The 15,634-nt window shown below is 41.1% G+C and overlaps 1 protein-coding gene across 2 annotated transcripts in view; it reads left to right on the top strand.

Annotated features, from left to right (window-relative positions):
* HPS3 (HPS3 biogenesis of lysosomal organelles complex 2 subunit 1) overlaps positions 1 to 15,634 on the top strand; it is a 62,886-nt gene that overhangs the window by 21,218 nt on the left and 26,034 nt on the right. Inside the window, exons 7-8 of one of the 2 annotated variants that reach the window (XM_075861442.1) lie at positions 3,151 to 3,232; positions 11,055 to 11,209. In XM_075861442.1, coding sequence (XP_075717557.1) covers positions 3,151 to 3,232; positions 11,055 to 11,209 — 237 coding nt within the window. The remainder of the gene's footprint in view (positions 1 to 3,150; positions 3,233 to 11,054; positions 11,210 to 15,634) is intronic. The other variant, XM_075861443.1, reaches the window with a different exon arrangement.

The raw sequence follows: 15,634 nt of genomic DNA, 5'->3' as shown, positions 1-15,634 counted from the left end.
TTGTAACGCTCTGCACCTTTTGGGGACTTTTTCTCCTTCGTAGTTTGGGAAAAATTGCTGGGAAAGATTTGCGCTGGTATAATACGGGCGCCCTCGCTTTCAGCGGATGTGCGATGTCCCTTCCCTTTCCTAGTTCCTAAATACTAGGGCCCTGAAACTGAAGGAATGTTCCCCTCCGGCCTGCGCATTGAGATGTTTTTTCATCACCGCATTACTAGTGCCATAACTTTTTTATTTTTTAGTTGATTGAGCGGTGTGCGGGCTTGTTTTTTGCGAGACGGGCTGTAGATTTCATTGGTACCATTTTAGAACACATACGACTTTTTGATCACTTTTTATTTCATTTTTTGGTAAAGGAAATTACCAAAAACAAGCAATTCTGGAATCGTTTTTTATTGGTTTTTTTTATCGGCATCCACAGTGCGCCATAAATTACATGTTAGCTTTATTCTGCGGGTTGATACGATTACGGCGATACCAAATTTATATAGTTTTTTTTATGTATTGCGGCTTTTGCACAATAAAATCACTTTTTTATAAAATCATTTGTTTTCTGTGTCGCCATATTCTAAGACGCATAACGTTATTATTTTTGCGTGCACAAAGCGGTGTCAGGGATTATTTTTTGCGGCACGGATTGTCGTTTTTATTAGTACTATTTTTGAGTAAATGTGACTTTTTGATCACTTTTTATAGCATTTTTTGGAAGGAGATGTGACCTAAAAACAAAGATTCTGGCGTTTTTCATGTTTTTTGTTACCGCGTTCACCGTGCGGGATAAATTACATAATAGTTTTGTAGTTTAGGTCGTTACGGACGCGGCGATACCAATTATGTATAGTTTTTTTTAATTTTTACGGTTTTTCCCATAATAAAAGACTTACTATGGGAAAAAAGTCAGTTTAACTTTATTTTTATTTGAAATGTGTGTGTTTTTATTGTTTTACTACATTTTTATTAACTTTTTTTTACTTTTCTGACTTGTCCCACTAGGGGACATGAGGGCCTGATGCCCCGATCGCTACTCTAATACACTGCACTACATACGTAGTGCAGTGTATTAGCGCTGTCAGTTATTCACTGACAGCAAGCTTATGAGGACACGCCGAAGGCGGGTCCTCATCGGCTCCCGTACAAGGCAGACTCAGACGCCATTTTCTGGCGTCCGATTGCCACAGCAACCCAGCGATTGCATCACTGGGTTGCCGATCGGGTGAAAACCTATCAGATGCTGCGCTCTATTGAGCGCAGCATCTGAGGGGTTAATCTGCCGGATCGGAGAGTAGCTCCGGTCCTGGCAGTTACAGGAGGGTGCCAGCTGTATAATACAGCTGTCACCCCGCGGTGATGGTGCCGGCTCTGCTTCTGAGCCCGCACAATCACTGCGCCGTACATGTACGGCGCTTTGCGGGAAGCACCTCCCGACAGCACCGTACATGTACGGCGCATGTCGGGAAGGGGTTAAACTTCCACGAATATTTTGTTTAGATTTACCCACTATGAGGGTTACTATAAGTTTCGTTTACATTTTCGCTGGGACTCCGTTCATAGGTTCCGTCAGACCTTTCAGTCAGGGGAACCCATGAACGGAATCAAAATGGAAAACATAGGTTTCCGTTTGCATCACCATTGATTTCAATGGTGATGGATCCAGTGCAAATGGTTTCCATTTGTCACCGTTGTGTAAGAGCTCTGTTGTTTTGACGAAATCAATACCGTAATCGGCTGCGCTGTTGATTCCGTCAAAACAAAGGAACCCTTACACAACGATGACAGACAGAAACCATTTGCACTGGATCCTATGGTTTCCGTTTGGATTCCCTTCATGGGTTCCCCTGACTGAAAGGTCCGACGGAACCCATGAATGGAGTCCCGATGAAAATGTGAACGAAGCTAGCGAGACATATCTTGCACACACTGGCATTAGAACAACTCTAGGCAATACCAAAGAAACTTTAAAAAAAATAACTACGTATGAATATTGTGGGAATTCGCTCTGCAGCGGCCGTCAAAATGAGTCCAATTTGCAGTCCGAGACAGTGACGCAGAAGTTTGATTCACACGGGAGGGTTTCCTATTTTTTATTTGGTGGCAAAATACAAAAATAAACAAACATACAGCCTTACAATCGGGCACAAAACAACCAAATAAACTCTGCTCGGCTGAGCGATAACTAAACCCCGTTTTTCCCTAACTATGCAAGTGGCATGCTACAAACCACCCGAAACAAGACCCAAAATCAAGTGTTACCTCACACCAATTGTAGATGTCCAGCAGACCTCAGTGTTAGGGTATGTTCACACGCCCTATTTACGGACGTAATTCGGGCGTTTTACGCCTCGAATTACGTCCGAAAATACGTCTCCAAACCGCCGGCAAACATCTGCCCATTGAAATCAATGGGGTTACGATGTTCTGTGCACACGGGCTTTTTTTTTGTAAAAAGATGCCCGCGTCAAAGAAGTGCATGTCGCTTCTTGAGACGTAATTGGAGCTGTTTTTCATTGACTCCATTGAAAAACCGCTCCAATTACGTCCGTAATTGACGCCACAAAAAACGCGAGTACATGCAATTACGTCTGAAATTCAGGAGCTGTTTTCGCCTGAAAACAGCTCCGTAATTTCAGGCGTATTGGACGCTGCCGTGTGAACATACCCTTACTGTCTCCAGCCAGCAGGACCGGTTCTGTCTTTTCCCACATCACCTCACCAAATGCACAGTGTACAATTTTTAAAGCCCCATGATGAGCTGAACTGCAACAGCTATGAGTTGCAGAGAAAAACTTGTACTGCACAGTAAGGGAATGATAGGCCTCACTACCAACCTGCCTATCATTCCATAACAATCCAGGCCCGAACTTGGAAATGACCAAAGTCCTTAGCAAACTACTCCTTGCTAAGGATACTCTACTTTCCTGGATTCCTTCTATCTCATCCAGCTTTCCCTGGGTGGGACAGATACTTCCTGGAGCCTAATACACATATGAGAGGAATTTTAGGGAAATATAGCAATCCACAACCACTTTTCCTGTCGCTGTCTCACTATATGTTGCTCTCAAACTTGTACTCCCAAGTCTCCAAACACGCTGTTTTCCTGAATTTCTCTGGATCACTAATTAAGAATCATTTTTTTTAACCTTCTCCTTACAGTAACAACCTGCAGTGTTTCACCGTCAGATGCAGCGCAGCTGCAGCTCGGGAAGAGGACCCCTACATTGACACCACTATGAAGGTATATACCTGCGTTAAAATAGAAACTTCTAAGTGTTTTGAAGTGAATGCTTGAAATCTAAATTTTGCATTGACATCTAATATACAACTGGAATTATAACGAGCGTTCAGATCTTATTAGATGAGATTTTGCCATAGTGCAATAAAGTGAGAATGACATGCCTAAAATTTAATTATTTGTAGATTTAGAAAAAAAATTCTCCACTAGGTTAAAGGGTTTGTTTGGGATTAGACAAAGGGGGTCTGTTGTTTTTCACAGGAACAGCGCCACTCTTGTCCATGGGCTGTGTCTGGATTGCAGGTCAAGTAAATGGAGCTTAGTTGCAATACCAGACAGAGCCCATGGTCAAGAGTGCAGCTGTTTGTGGAATATAACAGACCCTTTAACCCATTTCCACACCATGCTTTACATTTATGATACGGGTGGGAAGCGGTTCCTGCGAAATTACGTATATTTATGGAACGCGGATGTTAAAATACATATTGGAAGCTGATAATATACGGCCAGGCTCCTGCTGCAACGGCCGGGTACAGAGCTAGCTCCGATCCTGGCCAATCAACCCTGTAGATGCATCGTAAATTCTGACAATTTTGGGGTCTTGTACTGCATATAGGGCTAGTGAAGAAGCCAAAGATAAGTCTCAAAAAAGGCACAGAGTGTGTTTTAATATGGGATAAGAAAGGACACAATTTATCAGTGCGAAACCTGGCCTGTGCGTAAAGGATTGCTTCAAAGCGTACCACACATTCATGGATTATTAATTTTATTATTTACTTACCCTATTATTAAACCACATTATTATGCGCTGATGTACTCCACAAAGCTTATATTTACCCCCACATTATAAATTAAAATATCAGTAAAACACCAAACAAAACTACTACAAAGCAAGTTCTGTACTACAGAAGCCAAATGGGGGTGCTTCCGAGCCTGGCAGGATGCCCAAACAGCAGTTTATTACCACATATGGGGCATTACCGTACATGGGAGAACTCCCTTTCCACTTTATCGTGTGTTTTTCTCCAGTGGTGCAAGCTGAGCACAACATATTTCGCAATGAAATGGCAAATCTAGGACAAATCAGCGTCATGCACTTTTCTTCATTCATTTACACAGCACATAGCGATCTAGCTATATCACTATGTGCAGCCACATACACACACACACACACACACACACACACACACACACACGTTACTGCAGTGTCCTGACAGTGAATATACATTACCTCCAGCCAGGACGTGATGTCTATTTAGAATCCTGATACTTCGCTAACGTTTCTGTAAGATTTACAGCAAGGCAAACGTAATCTCGTTTTCAATGACATTTTACAGCGTAATCTCGCGGAATTACGCTTACCTTGCTGTAAATCTCACAGAAAAGTTAGCGAAGTGTCAGGATTCTAAATAGACATCACATCCTGGCTGGAGGTAATGTATATTCATTGTCAAGACACTGCAGTAACGTTAGTGTTTGTGTATGTGGCTGCACATTGCGATATAGCTATATCGCTATGTGCTGTGTAAATGAATGGAGAGAAGTGTATGACGCTGATTGTTCACTGATTGGTCAGCGTCATACACTTCTCTCCACAACGCCCACTTGCTCAAAAAGTAAAACACGCCCAGTTGGTCATTAAGAAAATCATTAGCATAAAGCTAAAATAGGTCATAACTCCGTCAAAAATTATCGTTTTTCTAAATAAGACACTGCTGTAATCTACATTACAGCGCCAATCACATCATGTACCAGATAGGGCACTTATAATGTGGTGACAGAGCCTCTTTAAGTGTACCTAAATTTTCAAGTGACTTTTCAGAATAAGCTGTCGTGTGTACATGAGGAATAATAATATATGTGGCCATTATTTGACTTGTATTCTGCATTTATTAGCATTTTTTTCCTCTGCAGGCGCTATTTCTCACTCTCCATTTTTTCGTTTTTTTGAGCTAATGTGTGGAGCTATCATGTTATTTATACACTGCACATATAGAAGAGTAGAAGCCTACTCTTCTATCCTATCTATCTATCTATCACATATATAGAAGCTGCAGCAAGATGGAGAAAAATATACAGCAGTAAGGAGCTATGTAGCTGACAATTTAGCACTTGTGTGGCATACAGTATATCATCTACAAGGAAACTGCAGCACATCTGTGTCTTTCTCACTCTTTTCCCCCTCTCCTCTCCATAGACTTGTATAGACAATGTATCTGTATACACAGTGTGTCTGTGTCTCTTCTCCTGCTCCCCTGCCCCTCCCCATGGAATTCTTTTGGGTAGCAGTTTCAGTGTCTCTCCTGCTTCCTCCTCTTGCTTTCCCCTCTGTCTTTTTTTTTTTTTTTTCTCCTTCTCCCGCCTTCCCTCCCCATAGGCTTCTATGGGCTGCGTGTTTTTCACTTCTTCTCCCTCCTCTTGCTCCTCTCCATAGACTTCTATTGGCAGGCTGTGAAGAGACACACCCCCACTTCCTGAAATTCCGTCTCCTCTGCTTTGCAACCAGGGACAGATTTTGCTTGACAAGCGGGATTGAACAGTATATTAGAGGAAGGAAGACTCCTAGTGGCAGTAACTTCACACAGCGTTTGCATGGATAGAACAACTACATTTTAGCACTAACTAAACTTCAAAATTAATATATGTTCAGTTAAATTGTAAGGGTCAGTTCATACGAAAGTTTTTGTCAGGCAGAGAAAAATCCTTCAAGAATTTTGAGGCAGATTTTGAAATGCTAGAGATTTTGGAAGTTTTTGTTTTGTTTTTTTCTTGTCAAAAATTGCGCTTTTAACAAGCACCGCGGTTTGTTTCTGCCACTCATTGATTTCCGGGACTGAGTTGCTGTAGTACCTAAATGCTTCCACTTTGCAATAATACCACTCAGTTGTTTCTTGAATATCTAGGAGGAAAGACATTTCACGAAGTGACATTTTGCAACGGTGGCATTCTATTACCATAAAACGCTTGAATTCAGTGAGCTCTTTAAACCGACTCATTCTTTCACAATTGTTTTTAAAGGCAGACTGAATGTCTAGGCGCTTGAATTTGTACACCTGTGGGAATAGGAATGAATGAAACACCTGTATTCAATGATTAAGAGGTGTGTCCCAATACTTTTGTCCAAAAAGTGTAGATCCGACATCACACTGCTCCTGGCTGTGTCCGCTCTCTGCTCTCCCCCTCCCTTCTCTGTGTTAGGCCAGGCTCCCCCTCCCTTCCCTCATGGTTAGGCCGGGGCTACACCTAGACTTTTTGTAGTTCTACTGATTTGATTTTAACTATTGAGCTACAGCTGCAGTCTAAAGGAATACATTGAGTTGCATGCAATCTTGTGGACTGCTGCTGTCGCTCAAGAGTTAAAATCAGTAGTGCTACAAAGTCAAGGTGTAGCCCTGACCTTAGAGATATCAGTACATGTACATGGCAGATCAGAGTATGGAGAGGGAGGAGAGCATTCAAGTGTTCAGAGAGGGCATATCACACAAGTTGTACTGAATCAAAGTGTAGATCAGAAGGCAAGCACACAGGAGGAGGCGTTGAATCACACAGGCTGTGTAGCTGTGTAATCCGAGCGGAGAGCACCTAGGGCAGACTGCACAGGGGGAGTAAGGGGGAAATTACACACTCCGTATCAGTGCCCATCAGCACACTGCAAAATAAATCCTTCATGGGCTATAGAAGAGAAAACCGTACAGGAATGAAGCTGTGCTAGTACATGAGACCTAGGGAAGACAGTAGCCCCCTGGACACACACAACTCACATGTAGCAAGTACAGTATTACTGGGAGGGACATGTCCACATGAGAAAAGTCTCAAACTAAAGCAGATTTCAAACTTTATATCAGGGGATCTGAAAATTAAGCAATGAATGAAGAATGCAGTCTGAGACTTAGTGCAACTTTTTTAATTCAAGTTAAACTCTTGAAAATTAAAGGGTTTTTCTCATCAGGGACATTAATGACATCCACAGGATATGTCATAAATTTCAGATGGGTTCAGGTCCCAGAGGTGGGACTCGCATCTATCTCTAGAACAGGGCCCCCTAAACCCCGTTCTACCGCTCTCTGTTGTGGCAGAATCATGTGATGTCCAGACATGAAAAAGAAAACCGCGTAGGTCGTTTCTGTAAATCCCATAGAACTGAATGGTAGTTACGAAAACAGTGTAGCTCGCATGCTACGCTGCTTCCGTAACTCCCATCTGAGCTAGACTGTTTTCGTAACTCCCGACCATATAGTCCGGTATTCAGCGGGAACACAGAGATGTAGAACGCGGTTTTAGGGGGCCCCATTCTAGAGATAGGTGCGGGTCCCAGAAGTGGGACCCGCATCTATCTGACATTTATGACATATCCTGTGGATATCCAAAGAAGTAGTAGGACAACAGCACACGTCTTCAAATCATCAAAGTGGTTTTATTGTCAAGACATCCACAAACGACAAGCAACGTTTCGACCCATAGTGAGTGAAGGGTCTTTGTCAACCCTTCACTCACTATGGGTCGAAACGTTGCTTGTCGTTTGTGGATGTCTTGACAATAAAACCACTTTGATGATTTGAAGACGTGTGCTGTTGTCCTACTACTTCTTTGGATATACATCGTGCTGGAGTGGGTTTGCCTGGCTTGACAGCGTGCACCGCACCATACTCGGGACTAGTGCTGCTTCAAAAATCTCCTTTTTTCTGATATCCTGTGGATATGTCATAAATGTCCCTGATGGGAAAACCCCTTTAACATAAACTCCCATTCAATAGATACAACATAAACAAATAATAAACATATTGGCCCACATTTACTAATGCTGTCTAATAGTGAGACAGTAGAAACTTATACCAGGCAGTTACACCACTGTGATAAATTTGGCGCATTTTGTATGTTTTATGATAATTTTGACGCACCTTGCATGACCTGTTAGATACTTTTTCTCTTCCTTTTTATATCACTTTTGATTAGGCTTACTTTGCACCAGAATTTTGGTGCATTTCGGCGCATTATATGTCACTCGCCCTATCTGGTAAACCTTGCCCTTTCCAGTTAAGTCACGTCCCCTGTTCATTACACTTTTAAAAAGTGACTAGTGATGTGCAAACATCAAAAGTGCACCAATTTGCACCAAAATGTGGCTAATTTTAACACATTCTAGACCAAGACACGATAGGAAATCTGCCCCATTATTTCTCTACTACAGACTTACATTTAATGAATAACTCTAAAATGAAATAAATGGGCACAAAGAAAAAACAGCCTTTCTATAAATGACATCCTTTCTTCCCTAAAATGCGCTGCAAAATCTCCCCCCTCCGCTTTGTATTGGGAAAAGGCTTACAAAGTGACACACAGGGCGTACACAGACGTTTTCTGATAGAAAATACATCTGATCACTCCTGCCCAAAATGTGGTGTGCATCACACAGGCCTCTTGCATTGCTTATCTTCCTGTACCCACGTACAATCCTTCTGGACAAAATTTAAAACTTTTGTCACAACCCATCTCATATGTGACTGCCCTACCCCCCTTGCATTGGAGCATTGTTGGCTTCCTGCCTTCTGACTCTCCTATTAGATTCAAACACTAAAAGAAACTCATGTTTTACATGTCCGCTACTGAGCAGAAAACTATACTGCATGGATTAAATCTACCCCTACCACTAGACGTATTTTCCTTGACAAACTTTCAAGTTTATTTTGTATAGACTGGATAGAAGCCTTTCTGTGTAAAGAAAAACAAGTAAAACCGTTTTTTCAACTTTGGGACAAGTTTGTATTATTACCTACGCATATTAAATCCGTATTAACCCCTTCGTGCAAAGCCATTTTTTGATTTTTAATTTTTCACTCCGCGTTATATATATAATTTTTTTTTTTTTGGTCAATAGTGGTGTGAGGGCTTATTGTTTGCTGTAGTCGTTTTCGTTTCTTTTGGTACCATTTATAGTTCGATATAATGTACTTGGAAGCTGAAAAAAAATTCTTTGCGGGCTGAAGTTGGGAAAAAACTGCGGTTCCTCAATTGTTTTTTGGTTTCGTTTTTATGGCTTTCATCGTGCGGTAAAAACGACAACTTATCTTTATTCTGAGGCTCAATACAATTACGGTGATACCAAATTCATATAGTTTTTTTTTATATCTTACTACTTTTAGTGATGATAAACTTTTTGTTTTAAAAAAAAGTTTTGTGTCGCCACATTCTGAGAGCCATAACTTTTTTTTATTTTATCAACGATTGAGCGATGTGAGGGCTTATTTTTTGCGGGACGAGCTGTAGTTTTTATCTGTACCATTTTTTGGTACGTAGAAATTTTTGATCAGTTTTTATGACTTTTTTTGAGAGCTAAAACAGCGATTTTTGGCGGTTTTACTTTTTAACACCGTGCACATTAAATAACGCTATATTGTAATAGTTCAGACTTTTACGGATGCAGCGATACCAATTTTGTTTAATTTTTTTTATATTTTACATTACTTTAAGGGGAAAAGTTTTCATTTTTTTTGTACCCTTTAATAGCCCTCCCTAGGGGACTTGAACCAGCGATCGTTAGATCGCTGGTACAATATACAGCAATACTAATGTATTGCAGTGTATCGTCATTTTTACAGGCTTCTGTTAAGCCCTACCACATGCAAGATTTAACAGAGGCAGAGTGAAGGCAGCCCTGGGGGCCTTCATTAGGTCCTGGGCTGCCATAACAACCGTTGTCACCCCCGGAACTCACTGTGAGGGGGGGGGGTGAGCCTCAGATGCTGCGGTCGCGATTGACCGCAACATTTCAGAGGTTAAACAGCTGGGAACAGCGCTATCGCTGCTCCTGGCTGTTAGTCCCGGGTGTGCGGTGTAAAATACATCCGACACCGGCAGCATATGGGGCGCGCTCAAACATCACCCCCCGCACCCGGACGTAAAACAATGCTTTGGCCTGACCACATGGTATTTGGAACAATGCCTCACAGAGTTTGAGATGATGCCATAGAAAATGGTTTTGCCATCCTAAAGGCTCTTTTACATGGGCCAATGATCAGGCAAACGAGCGTTCAGATGAACGCTCGTTCCCCACTATCACTCTGTGTAAACAGAGAGTTGTGCTCCCGACATGATGGAAATGTATTGGGATTAATGATCGCACGTCCCCATACATAATCACTAATTGCTCCTTGTGAAAGGAGCAAACAAGCACCGATCAACGGGCTGTCTCGTTGATCGGTGCTCATTTTTCCGTTCCATATTTGGCCGTGTAATAGAACCCTTCGAGACCAGGAGTATTTTTGTCCTCTACAATTAGATGCCTTATCGCTCAACTTCTTCCCCTTTCCCGTTTTTTTTACTTGATTGCTGTTATGAATTGTCACATAGTCTTATTTGTTATATTGATTATTATTTCTTCAATTGTTACTTAATTTCAAGCTTTTTAACAAAACCATTCTTGAAAACAAATTTACATTTGATAAAAGTTGGTGGATACCCCGATAATCTGATATGTTTAGCGGCAGTCCTATGGTCTACCAGCGACCTATGTTAGGGCAAAAAGTGATCGAGCAGGATTTTTATCTGGCAGCTATTTACCCCATCCCTTTCCTATGTCAGCAAACTTGCCCGTTGGCTGATCCACCAAGCATGCATGCTTTATTCTGATGTGTAATATTTTGTAGTTCAGTAATGTCGAATACTGTTGGAAGAAAAATTCCTGTTATGTTCACACTTAATCATTATATTTTATATTATAATTCAGAAGTCATATTGTCAGTTTTAACCTTTTTGTGTATGCGTTTCTATATGTGAACAGAATAGGTTCTCCTAAATAGAATGTTTTGTTTCTTTTTTCCCTTCCCAGACTTGTCCGCCGGTGTCCCTCGATGTCTGCACACTAAGAATGCAACTATTTATTGGGTTAAAAGCCATTCAACACTTTAATAACTATATAATCATCTTGACAAAAGCGGATATTGAAGACATGGCAGATAAAATGAAAAATATCAAAAGGTTATCGTACGTTTATGCTTCAACTTCCTTATTGATTTGTAAAGAATGTACTAAGTACAGTAACAAATAGCGTAGTACCGTGTTAGCCAGAGACCATATGAAATGTTAAATACTTTTGTGTCAAAAAAGACAAAAGTATTATAGGTATGATACCTTTATTGGCTAACCATAAAGGTTCTATATGCGGCTTTCAGAGCACACAGGCTCCTTCTTCAGGCAGGTTAACAAATGAATGACTTAGAAAAAAGCACAACATTTAGATGTTACACAAGGTAACATGAAGTGATATGTCATTAAGATAAGCCGAGCCCATAAAACTGAGGTTATAGGGGTGATGTCCTAGGAGTTAAGGCATCTGGAGTCAGTCTGATGGGGGATGTGACGTGTGTCCATGTAGTGGCTCATAAATCCAGGTGTTCGATTGAGGCCTTGTGTCAATGACTGGAATTTTATCATCAGCCTGAATTCCCAAATTTTTCTTTCTCTGTTGTTTTTAAAATGACCCTTCAGAATTAGGACCTTTAAATCTGCCAAACTGTGATCAGGTCCAGAGAAATGGTTTCCCACGGGTGTATCCACCTCCTGTTTTATTGTATTTAAGCGCTATGGGTAGCAAAATGTCACCACAATATGCTAACCTGTTTATGGCCAAACTAGAGGAAGAGTTTTTATCAACCTGCACAACTAAACCTCTAGCATTTTCCGGTACATTGAGGACCTGCTGATGATCTGGACAGGCTCTGAACATGAACTGCTTTCTTTCCATAAAAACTTCAACAAGTTCCATCCTACCATCAAACGCACTCTCAACTACTCTACATCTCAAATACATTTCCTGGACATGACCATATACATGAGACAATAACATACAAACAATAATCTACCATAAATCTACCGGCCGTCCAGCCTATCTGAGATGGAACAGCTTCCATCCAAGACACCTAAAGAAATCCATCATCTACAGCCAGGCTCTGCGGTATATACGAATCTGTTCAGACAGTGAAGACAGAAAACAACACCGGCTATCACTGAGGTGTACATTCCTACAACAGGGATACCATCCACGGATTATAGATGATCAGATCTACAGAGCAACAAGAACTCCAAGGAGCAATCTTCTGGAGTACAAAAAGAAGGAAGACAACAGCAGGGTGCCCCTAGTGGTCATATACAACCCACAAATGAACATCTTGAGGAAAATTGCTGCTGATCTCCAACTTATATTCAACAAAGACAATAAACTTAAGGAAATATTCCTGGATTTACCTCTCCTTGCATTCAAACAGCCACCAAACCTAAGGAATCTCCTGGTAAGAAGTCCCTCTCATCACCATCAGACACTGGCACCTTTCCTTGCAACAATAGAAAGTGCAAGACCTGTACCAACATCTTGTCATCAAACACCATCCAGATACCAAACACGCAGCAGGACTATAAAATCACTGGCACGTTCTCCTGTACATCCTCCGATGTAGTTTACATGATCCTGTGTACAAGGTGCATAGATAAAGGAATCTACATTGGAGAAACAATACAAAAACGACAAACCAGGATGAATCTTCACAGACATACAATAAAACAGGAGGTGGATACACCCGTGGGAAAACACTTCTCTGGACCCGATCACAGTTTGGCAGATTTAAAGGTCCTAATTCTGAAGGGTCAATTTAAAAACCACAGAGAGAAAAATTTGGGAATTCAAGATGATGATAAAGTTCCAGTCATTGACACAAGACATCAAACTAACACCAGGATTTATGAGCCACTACATGGACACACGTCACATCCCCCATCAGACTGACTCCAGATGCCTTAACTCCTAGGACATCACCCCTATAACCTCAGTTTTATGGGCCCGGCTTATCTTAATGATGTATCACTTCATGTACTAATTGTCTGTGTGTAACATCTAAATGTCGTGCTTTTTTCTAAGTTATTCATTTGTTATTCTGCCTGAAGAAGGAGCCTCTGTGCTCTGAAAGCCACATATAGAACTTTTATGGTTGGCCAATAAAGGTATCATACCTACTATACTTTTGTCTTTTTTGACACAAAAGTATTTAACATTTCATAAAGAATGTACTGTAATATAACAATGGTGAAGGGTTCTCTTAAAGAGTCATGAATATGTTAGGGTGTATTTCTATTTTCTCCCTTCTACATTTGATCTGCTTATATTAAATACATGATTTAAAGGAAACTTATCACATGTTTCACATAATCTTATATTTATAATAATATACAGTTAGGTCCAGAAGTATTTGGACAGTGACACAGTCTTCATGATTTGGGCTCTGCTGCCACCACATTGAATTTGAAATGAAATAACTGAGATGCAATTGAAGTGTAGACTTTCAGGCTTAATTCAAGGGGTGGTACAAAAATATCCTGTGAAAAGTTTAGGAATTGCAACCATTTTTCTACACAGCCTCCTCATTTCAGGGGCTCAAAAGTAATTGGACAAATTAACATTACCATAAATAAAATATTTTGTTTAATACTTTGTAGAGAATCCTTTGCAGGCAATGACTGCCTGAAGTCTGGAACCCATGGACATCACCAAACGCTGGGTTTCCCCCTTTTGTGATGCTTTGCCAGGACTTTACTTCAGCTTCTTCAGTTGTTGCTGGTTTGTGGGTCTTTCTGCCTTAAGTTTTGAGTTCCATAGTTACATAGTTTGTACGGTTGAAAAAAGACACATGTCCATTAAGTTCAACCAAGGGACGGGAAAAGGGAAGGCAAAAATTTCTACACATAAGAGCTTGTGTTTTTTTGTTCTAGGAAATTATCTAACCCTTTTTTAAAGCCATCTACTGTCCCTGCTGTGACCAGCTCCTGCGGTAGACTATTCCATAGATTCACAGTTCACACAGTAAAGAAGGCTTGTCGCCTCCGCAGATTGAACCTTTTTTTCCAGACGGAGGGAGTGCCCCCTTGTTTTTTTGAGGGGGTTTTACATGGAACAGGATTTCACCATATTTTTTTGTATGTGCCATTAATATATTTATATAAGTTAATCATGTCTCCCCTTAGTCGTCTTTTTTCAAGGCTAAATAGGTTTAGTTCTTTTAATCTTTCCTCATAACTTAGATTCTCCAGGCTCCTTATTAGTTTAGTTGCTCTTCTTTGTATTTTTTCTAACTCCATGGCATCCTTTCTATGAACTGGAGCCCAGAACTGAACTGCATATTCTAGATGAGGCCTCACTAATGCTTTGTAAAGTGGTAATATTACATCCCTGTCCCGTGAGTCCATACCTCTTTAATACACAAAAATATCTTGCTGGCCTTTAAAGCAGCTGATTGACATTGCATGCAGTGTCCGTTAGTACACCCAGATTCTTCTCAACAAGTGACTCCCCCAGTGTAGCTCCCCCTATGACATATGATGCATGCAGGTTGTTGGTACCCAGATGCATAACTTTACATTTATCTACATTAAACTTTATTTGCCAAGTGGACGCCCGAACACTTAGTTTGTTTAAAACCGCTTGCAATTCACGAACATCTTCCATAGACTGAACAATACTACATAGCCTGGTGTCATCTGCAAAAATAGAAATAGGGCTATTAATCCCATCCTCTATATCATTAATAAATAAGTTAATTAATAGTGGTCCCAGCACTGAACCCTGGGGTACACCACTTATAACCGGCGACCATTCAGAGTAGGAATCATTGACTGCAACTTTCTGGATACGTTCCTTGTACCAATTCTCAATCCAATTACAAGCAAGTGAAATGCATGCTCGATCTGGTCATTGACTTGGCCATTGCAGAATAATCCACTTCTTTGCCTTATAAACTCCTGGGTTGCTTTCGCAGTATGATTTGGGTCATTCTCCATCTGTATTGTGAAGTGATGTCCAATCAACCTTGCTGCATTTGGTTGAATCTGAGCAGAAAGTAAATCCCTGAACACTTCAGAATTCATCCGGCTGCTTCTGTCTTCAGTCACATCATCAATAAACAATAGTGACCCAGTGCCTTTGGCAGCCATGCATGCCCATGCCATCACACTGCCCCCACCATGCCATCACACTGCCTCCACTATGTTTTACAGAGGATGTGGTGTGCTTTGGATCATGAGCCCTTCCAAGCCTTTTCCATACTTTCTTCCTCCCATCATTCTGGTAGAGGTTGATCTTAGTTTCATGCTGTTTCAGAACTTGGCCGGCTTCTTTACATGTTGTTTGGCAAATTCTAATCTGGCCTTTCTATTTTTGAGGCGGATTAATGGTTTTCACCTTGTGGTGGACCCCCTGTATTTGCTCTCATGAAGTCTTCTCTTTATGGTAGACTTAGATACTGATACACCTACTTCCAGGAGAGTGTTCTTCACTTGGGTAGATGTTGTGAAAGGGTTTTTCTTCACCATGGAAAGGATTCTGCGATCATCCACCACTGTTGTCGTCCGTGGATGTCAAGGCCT

The sequence above is a fragment of the Rhinoderma darwinii genome, chromosome 4 (genome assembly GCF_050947455.1).
Source record: "Rhinoderma darwinii isolate aRhiDar2 chromosome 4, aRhiDar2.hap1, whole genome shotgun sequence".
Classification (NCBI taxonomy): domain Eukaryota; kingdom Metazoa; phylum Chordata; class Amphibia; order Anura; family Rhinodermatidae; genus Rhinoderma; species Rhinoderma darwinii.
This window is presented reverse-complemented; position numbering and strand designations above follow the sequence as displayed.